The sequence below is a fragment of the Pygocentrus nattereri genome, chromosome 5 (genome assembly GCF_015220715.1).
Source record: "Pygocentrus nattereri isolate fPygNat1 chromosome 5, fPygNat1.pri, whole genome shotgun sequence".
NCBI lineage: Eukaryota > Metazoa > Chordata > Actinopteri > Characiformes > Serrasalmidae > Pygocentrus > Pygocentrus nattereri.
This window is the reverse complement of record NC_051215.1, coordinates 38,636,504-38,646,202: the sequence shown is the minus strand read 5'-3', so window position 1 is coordinate 38,646,202 and position 9,699 is coordinate 38,636,504. Positions and strand designations below refer to the sequence as shown.

Here is a 9,699-nt window from a genome sequence, read left to right as displayed (position 1 = left end):
TATCAGTGTAATATTCCCCAGTTACAGTTTCAGTGAAATTTAAACTGCATTGGCAGAACCACATATAAACCTCCTAGCAGTGAACACATGTGAACTGATGTCCACTGGCTCTGTTTACAAGTGCTGTTTGAACCACGTCCTGAAATACGTAGCAAAATTATGAGCTTATCTGTCACGATAGCACTGAGAAAGTCTGTGTATGTGTGTGTGTGTGTGTTATGAAAAGGGGTGGATTAAGAGCGAGAGGAAAAAAAAAACATGCATGCATTATGAGCAGTTCGGAAGTATTTTAGGCCTATAATAAACAGCCACGTCTCTGTGTAGCCTATCCGCTTCTAAGATGCAATACGCATCTAAATGAAAATAACGCGCGCCCTTTCACTAATCCCCCTCTGTCCTTTTTATCTGGGGACTGGCGGCAGTCAGATCACTATGGGACGCTGAGGCAGAGGGATGACGACATGCCACACATATCTCGATAAATGCTAAAGGAAGCTGAGATTTCTGAGTCAGTTCCTGAGGAGTAGCTGCTGAAAAGCAGGAGTTAAACCATGAAGCTCGCTCTTCTTCTAGGGCTTTTGCTTGTATCTGGGGAATTTCCATTGGTGTGGAGCTCTTGTCCTTCTCAGTGTAGCTGCTTCTATCACAGCCTGAGTGATGGATCCAGAGCCAGGTGAGTTTAAGTGCTCTTCCATTTGTCTGCATCCACAGTAAAAAAGTGATGAACTTGACTACACAACACATAATATGCTTCTGGTGTATTTTATTTGCATTAAATATGCATGAAATCTGTGAATATTTTGGAATACAAAATTTCAGTCTTTTTTTAAACATTGTGAAGGACTTCTTCTTCTTCTTCTTCTTCTACTTCTTCTACTTCTTCTTCTTAAGAGTCTCTCCAGTGATGTATAAGGGCCTGTAAACTATATAGATACAATTTTCTATTCATGTCTTGTTTGCAAATTCAAACATGAATGATCTCTTTCTTCTGTTGTATTTGTCCAGGAGTGTGATTTGTAATGACCCTGAGATTTCTCTGGTGCCTGCCAGCTTCCCCGCTGACACATCCAAACTTAGAATAGAAAAAACAGCCATCAAGCGGATCCCTAGTGAAGCTTTTAACTACCTCTCCAACCTGGAATTTCTGTGGATGTCCTTCAACGTGCTGTCCTCCCTCAACACAGACAGTTTTCGTGGTCTGTACAGTCTGGAGGAGCTGAGGCTCGATGGCAATTCCCTCACTTCATTTCCATGGGAATCGTTAATGGACATGCCAAGCCTAAGACTCCTCGATCTACACAACAACCAGCTCTCCTCTGTCCCGCCCGAGGCCACACTGTACATCAAGAACTTAACATACCTGGACCTGTCCAGCAACAGCCTGCTGACAGTGCCATCTGAAGTCCTTTCTACTTGGCTGACAATCAAACCTGTGCAGGGAGCAGAGAGTTCTAAAATGATTCTTGGTGAGTAAGAGGGTTTCTAATGAAGTTGGGCAACATTTACAAATTAAAATCGCCAAGTGTAATGTAATTTTTATACGTAAAATGTATTACACGAAATATATAAGATTAAATTATAATTGCCTAAAGTAAAAAAATTGTTCAAATATTGTTTTTATGCAGTATATTGTTACTGTAGAAACAAAATTTAGTATCTTTTTTTGTGTGTATTTTTACTGAATTTTTTTATATATATATAAAATATAGGAAGTAGAAAAAATGTTACATTAACTTATATAAAACTTATACTGAAAGTTAAGAATGTGTTTTCTGTCTCCTGTAAAGTTACTGTTTTTGGAGATTTGGAATTGATGTACTCCTTTGAGTACTGAAGTCAATACAGAGCACTACAGCCCTGGCACTTACTTAAAAAATTAAAAAACTTATTCTTCTTATATTCCACTACAGGGCTCCATGACAATCCTTGGCTGTGTGACTGCCGGCTGTATGACCTGGTGCAGTTCCAGAAGTCTCCCTCACTCTCTGTGGCCTTCATTGACACTAGGCTGAGGTGTGCTGATCCTGAGAGTCTGTCAGGGGTTCTGTTTAGTGATGCAGAGCTGAGAAGATGCCAGAGCCCCAGGGTTCATACTGCTGTAGCCAGGGTCAGGAGTGCAGTGGGCAACAATGTGCTGCTGCGTTGTGGCACTATTGGGGTCCCCATCCCTGACCTAGCCTGGAGAAGGGCAGATGGGAAGCCACTGAATGGGACAGGTGAGTCAGCACAGTGGCGGGTGGTTAAGAAGCATTAGCCAGCAGTACTAATACAACATAATTACACAAAGAGTTGGCATGGATGCAAACTGTTTTAATGAATATGATTACACAATACTGTTTGCTTGAATTTCAATAAAACTGACTAGCATTTGTGCTCTTTTCTTTCTGTTATTTTGCAGTTCAGCAAGAGAACTCTAAAGAGGGAATTGTTTGGTCTATCCTAAGTGTGCCTGCAGTCTCCTTCCGCGACTCTGGGAAATACATCTGCAAGGCAACAAACTACGCTGGAAGTGCAGAGGCAGTTATTTCTCTGATCATAAGTGACTCTCCAAAGGTAGAAAATCAAACTGGAAATTTGAAGAAAGTTAAAGGAAAAAAGCCAAACCCTGTTGTGAAGGCAGCCTACCAAGAAAAACTTATCGCCAGGTATGTTTCTCCAAGACCCTCTCCTGCAACTGCACTTGTAGCCCCTGTGGTTTACACTGGCCCTTATCCAGGCATGGAAAGTGACAGTGTTCCAGACAGTGGGACAAATGCTCAGCCAACCGGGCCTGATGGACTCCTTGAGACCAATCTGAGCAACCTCGCAGCCAACACATCCTCTCTGCAACAAGACCCTGACAGAGTGGTCCGCTCAGTCAAGGTGATTGGAGATACAGACTATACAGTGTGTCTAAACTGGAGAGCACCAAAGGCAAAGAACACCACTGCCTTCAGTGTGCTCTATGCTGTGTTTGGAGAGAGGGACATGCGCCGAATTAATGTCAGTCCAGGCAACAACCGGATCATCATCGAGGGCTTGGTTCCAAAAACAAAATACATTGCCTGTGTGTGCGTAAAAGGCCTGATCCCCAAAAAGGAGCAGTGTGTAATCTTCTCAACAGATGCAGCAGCGAGCGCTAATGGGACCCAAAAGCTCATTAATGTAGTTGTAATCACGGTTGCCTGTGTGATAGCAGTGCCTCTGACTGTGATCGTCTGCTGTGGGGCGCTTAAGAGGAAAATCCAGAAATTTCTGGGCAAAAAGTCCAAAGATATTCAGGACTCATATGTGACGTTTGAGACTCTGTCCCCCAGCACTAAGGCTAAAGGCCTGGAGGGAGAATACCTGAACAGAATGAACCCAGAGGAGTCCAACAGACTGCTGTCAGCCAGATCCAGTCTGGACTCCGAGTCCACCGCTAAGATTGAGGGACAGCCAAATGAATATTTTTGCTGACAATTTCCCTCAGCCACTGCTCCACCACACAGCCTAAGTATCCAGACTCAGCCCCAGTATCTGAGTGCTCACAATCTGTACCAGCAATACCTGGCTGAGCATTCTTAAAAGAAATCTGTGGATACTTCACACTAGTAACTAAGGACACTAAAGGAAGAGTCTTTCATCTTTTTATCTCTCGTGCTCTTTGTTACTATACTGATGGACTTGGTTAAAAGACTAAGCCATCTGGCTGGTGGTGGGGTTGTGGCTGAGCAGTCCAGAACCTCCACACACATGAACTACTCATCATTCAGATATTGATCCATGGTTAAAGGGAAACAAGTAATTGACTGACTGCACGTAATGTATATATCCATGTATTTTCTGTGTATATTACAACTGTATTCATCTTTGCATATGAATGAATACATATGCATATGCATATGATGTAACTTACATTTTGTAAATATATTAGAAACTCATCTAAAAATAGATTTCTAAACTAAATAATTTGCACTAACTTAAACAAATGTTTATTTGTGTTTTTATGATTATTATAAAATGTTGCTGGATTATGAAACTCTATGAGATTTTTTGATTATGGCAACATTTCTGTATTGAGATTTTTAGAATGTGTGTAACTTGTGCCACTGATTTATCCTGACAGTTGTAACTTTGTTTTATACCCCAAACCTCAGTGTGTTTCATAAAATAGAAATAAAGAATTTTTATATTAATGCACACAAAGTCTGACTTATTTCAGCAAACTGCTGACTGATAATGGTGACATAGCAACAAAGCAGCAACAGTGTGTACCCAGGCTACTACCTCTGCAACCTTTTCCACTTTTAGTCTACTAACAGCAACTGCCACACCTCATACTGCTTGTAGCAACAGTAAGACTTTATGAAGGCTTCTTTATTAATGAATAACCTATTCGTTTGATATCGAGTCAAACCTAGTACTGTCTGTTTCCCTGTGCCTGGCCAAGTACGTCAAGGATTATTCTTAATAGGATTTAATGGACCGTACCTGTTGACATGCTCTGTGCAAACGCGTTGTGGATGTGACTTTTACATGACTATGGATACCATTTTCAATGCTTTTGGCTTGGGCTTATTGCTTCTTTCAGTAAATCACACCAACTCAAGCCATTCTGATTGTTTGACTGGATGCACCTGTACAAGCAATCGCCATGGAAGGTTAGTTCTATTAGCCTTTACTAGACAAATGACTCAGTAGATGAGCATTGTGTTTTCATATACCTTCTGCAGTTTATTGTTTACACTTTCAAGTTTTATTTTGTTTGTAGCATTTTATGGACCATAACTAATGAGCAAAGCTGTTTTTTTATTCTGAGAAAAGTATTAGAGCAGTGTAAACAATGTGTAGTGATGGAGATCATAAATCACCACCACTCAGTCAAACTCAGTGACATGACTGTGATATTACTTTATAATTTGCCAATGGATAAAAAGTATTTCCTTTTAAAAACATTTCCTTCAATCTCTTTATTCTAGGTCTCTCTTATGCATGGAAACAGCTATATTAGGGATACCTGAAGACATCCCTGAAGATTTCACAAAAATCAGAATTGAGAAGTCCCATCTGACTGAAATCTCCAAGTCAGCATTCAGTCGTTATAAATCGCTGGAACATCTCTGGCTAAACTTCAATGGCATCGCTATCATCCACATAAAGAGTCTGGAAGGATTAAGTAATTTGACAGAGCTCAGGCTAGAAGGCAATAAACTGCGGTCAGTACCATGGACAGCATTTGAAGACGTGCCCAGCCTCAAAATTCTGGACTTGAAGCACAATCGTCTTGATGTTCTCCCTGAACATGCACTGAAATATTTGCCACGTCTGACCTACTTAGACTTATCCTTCAATCAGCTTACAGTCACGTCGAAAGAGGTCTTCTTAAAATGGCCTGTGTGTGAGACAGCATTTAAAAGTGGGGAAACTGCTGTTCCTAATGTGGTTCTAGCGCTCCATGATAACCCATGGTTCTGTGACTGCCGTCTCAAAGGTTTTGTTGAGTTTGTCACATCGCTTAGTCCGCCAATCATACTGATGAATTCCTACTTAACATGCAGTGGTCCAGAGTACATGGTGGGGAAATTCTTCCATGAAATCGAGCTGAAGACATGCACAAAACCAGTGGCAACCACCCCATCCACCAACATCACCATGCCGCTGGGTGCAAACATCACTCTTCCATGCTTTGCTATGGCCAGACCAGAACCAGCTGTCTGGTGGACATATGGCCTTAAGATACTAAGAGGATTTCATGGTAAGGTTTATTCCCATGTCAACATGTCAGCATACATTTCCTTTACCGACGAGCAGATATTTCACTGGAAATTAGGTATTTGTGTTTAAGTATTAACTAAGATGGGGAAACGTGCACGAAAGCAATATCTGTATGACCAATTTGCGACTAAGTGATCCAGAGATGATGGGAGTCCTCTGTCTTTCCTGGGGACGAGCCTATCTATAAGTATTAAGGCCTCATGTGGCCAATCAGGAATCATTGATCAGGAAGCACCCTCTGAACTCAGTCCCATATTACCATTATACGCTCTAAAAAATAAAAATGCCAAAAGGTTTTTCTAGTGTGATGCCACAGATGAATGGCATTTCCCCCTGAAGAACTTTTCAGTGAATAGTTATTTGATGAATTAGTTTTGTAAATGAGATGGCAAGTGTGAAGAACCTTTTGAAATGTTAAAAACGTCCATGTTGTGTAAAAGGTTTCTTGGAACAATATCCAAACCAAGAACCATTCAGGAACCTTTATTTTAAGAGCACACACAGTAATGAAGCTGACTAAAACTATACTCTGTAATTATGAGTTGTAACACCTCAATTTATGTAGTGACACTGGCATGGTTTCACAGCTTTGTGCACAAGGTTGTACAAAGTACAAAACATGAGACCCAAAAGCAGGGCTAGCTCTAGCCTTTTGGGGACATGAATGATTTTCAGTGAATAAAGTCCACCATTCAACAAATGCCAAAGCTTCAATGTAACAACTGCTTCGAAATGTCACACAGTGCTGCTAATCAAGAGAGAGAGGTGTTGGTTAGCATTAGCTTAGTTAGCATGCTACTAGCTCTGCTGATCACAGAAAAGATTCAATTCTGACCAACTGAAGGTCTACTGATGTGCAGTTATAAGATCCTGACTCAAATTTGAGGACGTGAAGTCAAGCAGCTGGTGTTGGAGGTCCTGTGGATTTTCTGTGGCCTCCTAGCTAACCTCCTAGCTAAGTCAATGCTAGACAGCTCTTCTAGTTATCTTATCTAGTGGCCTTTCATTTATTGGGTGTCCAGGTGAGAAGAGCTAAACTTATTTGATTGTTTTTGGGTTTGAAATAATACAGAATGCATTGACACAATATCAGCATAAGAGTAGAACCAATCAGCAAATAGCTTAATCAACCCACCATACAGATCTGTGGTCCTGAGCACGGGTAGCAAATCATGTCGAGATAACAACATCAAGCCCAGTTTTTAGGTGTTCCATGTCATGTCTTTACCCTCAATGCTCAGAAACATTCAGTCCTTCAGTGAAAAAGATGACACAGTAGTGCATTCATAACCAAGAAGTAGAAAGGGGGTTCCTGCTTATGTCCCTTATTATTAGAGCTGGCACTTAATTTGCATTTAATCTGAATTTGGTTAAAGAATAACTCCTCTATTTTTTAATTAATAATATACAATCCCTGACATTTTATACACTGACATTATATAGCCTTTATAAGGCTCACTATTCAGTAACTACAGGGACTTCAATAAACTGCTATTATTAGGCTATAGAATTGTATAACAAATCTTTAGGCCTTCCTGCGTACCCTGGCCATTTAAGGGGTTAAATCATTATGATGTAAACAAAGTATTGCAGAGTGGTTTGATGTGAAATGTTCCATTGTAGAGAAACAGAATCATTCACAGCGGTGATGATAGGAACCAGACGTCTGAAGTGTTTCATGCCTCTAAAAGCTCCCTCACAGAAAGCTATTACATGAAATGGCTTTAAATATGATGCATAACGTTTAGACATTGTTTGTGATCGTTCTTAGGTTTTGGCCTACATCATATTTTTTTCCATACGTTCATGGTAAAGAGGTATGTGCAAGGAGTTGTAAGGCAAAGTAGATCCCAAAGAAAACTTTTTTTTAGGTTCACCACTATTTTACTGTTATCAACATTGTATATCAAAAACTCTAAAGACACATATAGGTTGACTGGCCATTTTGGAGACTGAATAAAATAGCCATATTTGTGGGATAGTCTTTACAACTCCTGGTTCCTATCATGATCTCTGTAAAATCTGGACATTTCTCTACAATGCACTATTTCATGTCAAATTGCTTTGAATTACTTTGTTTCCATCTCACTGATTGAAGTATGCAGATAAAAGCCAACAGAATTCCTTTTTCGCTTTAAAACATTTCACACAGAATGTGAAACTACCTATGCAGTGTTTGTGATTAAATACTGTGTCATTTGTCCAAAGAGTTTCAGACCCGTGTGAATGAAGACACAATCAAGTCTGAGCTGGTCATTCCATCCCTTCACCTAGCTGATCATGGTGTCTACACCTGCACAGCTAACAACTTCATCGGAAATACGTCTGTCAGCATTCTGGTGGATGTTAAGTCTCCTGATGGCTCACATCCCCTTTCCCCAGCTTTTCCTGCTGCAGCCACTGAGGAGAATATTTACATTGATATCCGTATTGCTAAGCAGACTGTTTATGGCATCACTATTGAGTGGTATGCCGTGATGGAGAAACCTTCTGAGACCTGGTTCACCATCCACTTTGGTCGCTATGATACACTCAAAAAGGAGCTGATCTACATCGGCCCGGGAATCAACACCTACTCAGTCACAGACCTGCTGCCAGCTACCAAGTATGACATCTGTGTGACTCTGAAGAACCAAGCTCCCCGAAATGGTCAGTGCATTGTGTTTGTGACGGGCAGTGACATGAGTGAAATGGAGCAGAGAGAGAAGCTCATTCACATTGTGGTCATTGTTTTGGCCATGGTTCTGGCCGTGCCAGCAGGAATGTATGCTTGCACCACTGACACCAAGTTCTACTGTTTTGAACGTGGCATGGAGATGTGGAGGAACTGCAGGCGGGCAAAGCAAACAGACAGACCAGAAGAGGGCCAGGGGACCTTCGATAGCCTGCAGGCTGCCAGCGATGAAGGCCTCTGCAAGGATTCCAGCGAGGGCCGCAAGACCCGCAGAAGGTCTGATGACAGGACACAGAAAACCAAATTTGACCACAAACCCACAATATAGTGAGACCAGAATTTATATAAATCGACTTCAATTTCCACTGCACTGTGTATCTGAAATGTTCATCATGCTGGGGTGACCCACAGATGGAGCTGAAGACCAAACTGATATGCAACTCATATGCAATAATCAAAAAATCATTTGGTGATATAATCAGATCTGCTACAGGACATTTTCTCGTTCACATCAAATGGTGCTTTGAGAACAAACTGTAAACTTCAAAAGATGCAGCATATCAAGTTCTGCTCCCAGTCTGACAGGTTCTTGAGATGCACTCTGAAAACTGGATCTAGCTAAGAATGTCATTATCATTAAAAAATAAAAAGAGGTCATAGAGAGTTCCTAAAGATGTCTGTAAAATGTTGTTTAAATTAATGTGATAATCCTCATTGATACAGAAACTGGCTAAAATTTTCTGCAGCCCACCATAACTGTCTTTTAGATTCTCCCTTATTTTCTATCATTTTGCATTTCCCATGTGGTTTTATTCATGTAGGAATTGTGAAATAGCACCAAGAGAGGGACAGTAAGGTATGTTCAAGCAAAACCATCCTTTCCAAATGTTCTTTACTATTACTGATGTGTGAGCTTACTACAACTACAAATTGGCAGTTGATCTTAGTATACTGCTAATAGCTGGATATGACTAGGTGGCAGCTTGTCTCTTTCTTTACTTTCATTTAATTTCATTTGCTTTTTATGTTTTGGAATAATGTAACATGTTGACAAGAGAGACAGACAAAAAGTCATGTGTATTGAAAACAGTTAGGCTGACATGGCAGGCAAAAACAAGTAGAGCTGTGATACCCATGAACATAAATTAAGAAAACTAAGAGAAACCAAAAGTGCTATATCCAGAGACAGATTGAGGTCCTGTGGTGCCTCTGGGCATTACAGCTATAAGGCCCTCTACCCAAGAACCCACTGATAATAATCTAAGAAAAGGCAGTCATCCAAGGTCCAA

General features: G+C 40.7%; 2 protein-coding genes across 2 annotated transcripts; both read left to right on the top strand.

Annotated features, from left to right (window-relative positions):
* Positions 1-414: 414 nt before the first annotated feature.
* On the top strand, positions 415-4,157 carry lrit1a (leucine-rich repeat, immunoglobulin-like and transmembrane domains 1a). The gene is made up of 4 exons (XM_017722213.2): positions 415-673; positions 1,006-1,466; positions 1,911-2,216; positions 2,399-4,157. Exons 1-4 carry the CDS (start codon positions 552-554, stop codon positions 3,436-3,438), a joined length of 1,929 nt encoding a protein of 642 aa, XP_017577702.1. The 5' UTR covers positions 415-551; the 3' UTR covers positions 3,439-4,157.
* Positions 4,158-4,469: 312 nt separating this feature from the next.
* lrit2 (leucine-rich repeat, immunoglobulin-like and transmembrane domains 2) lies at positions 4,470-9,699 on the top strand. Its single transcript, XM_017722223.2, has 3 exons — positions 4,470-4,622; positions 4,941-5,716; positions 7,945-9,699. The coding sequence occupies exons 1-3, from the start codon at positions 4,498-4,500 to the stop codon at positions 8,736-8,738; spliced, it is 1,695 nt and encodes a 564-aa protein (XP_017577712.1). The 5' UTR covers positions 4,470-4,497; the 3' UTR covers positions 8,739-9,699.

Bases quoted from the DNA above. Each gene is read 5' to 3' on its own strand.
- lrit1a (XM_017722213.2), top strand. From the start codon at position 552: ATGAAGCTCGCTCTTCTTCTAGGGCTTTTGCTTGTATCTGGGGAATTT. The intron at 1,467-1,910 runs GTGAGTAAGAGG...ATTCCACTACAG, and splicing joins GAGTTCTAAAATGATTCTTG to GGCTCCATGACAATCCTTGG. The intron at 2,217-2,398 runs GTGAGTCAGCAC...GTTATTTTGCAG, and splicing joins GAAGCCACTGAATGGGACAG to TTCAGCAAGAGAACTCTAAA.
- lrit2 (XM_017722223.2), top strand. From the start codon at position 4,498: ATGACTATGGATACCATTTTCAATGCTTTTGGCTTGGGCTTATTGCTT. The intron at 4,623-4,940 runs GTTAGTTCTATT...TCTTTATTCTAG, and splicing joins ACAAGCAATCGCCATGGAAG to GTCTCTCTTATGCATGGAAA. The intron at 5,717-7,944 runs GTAAGGTTTATT...ATTTGTCCAAAG, and splicing joins GATACTAAGAGGATTTCATG to AGTTTCAGACCCGTGTGAAT.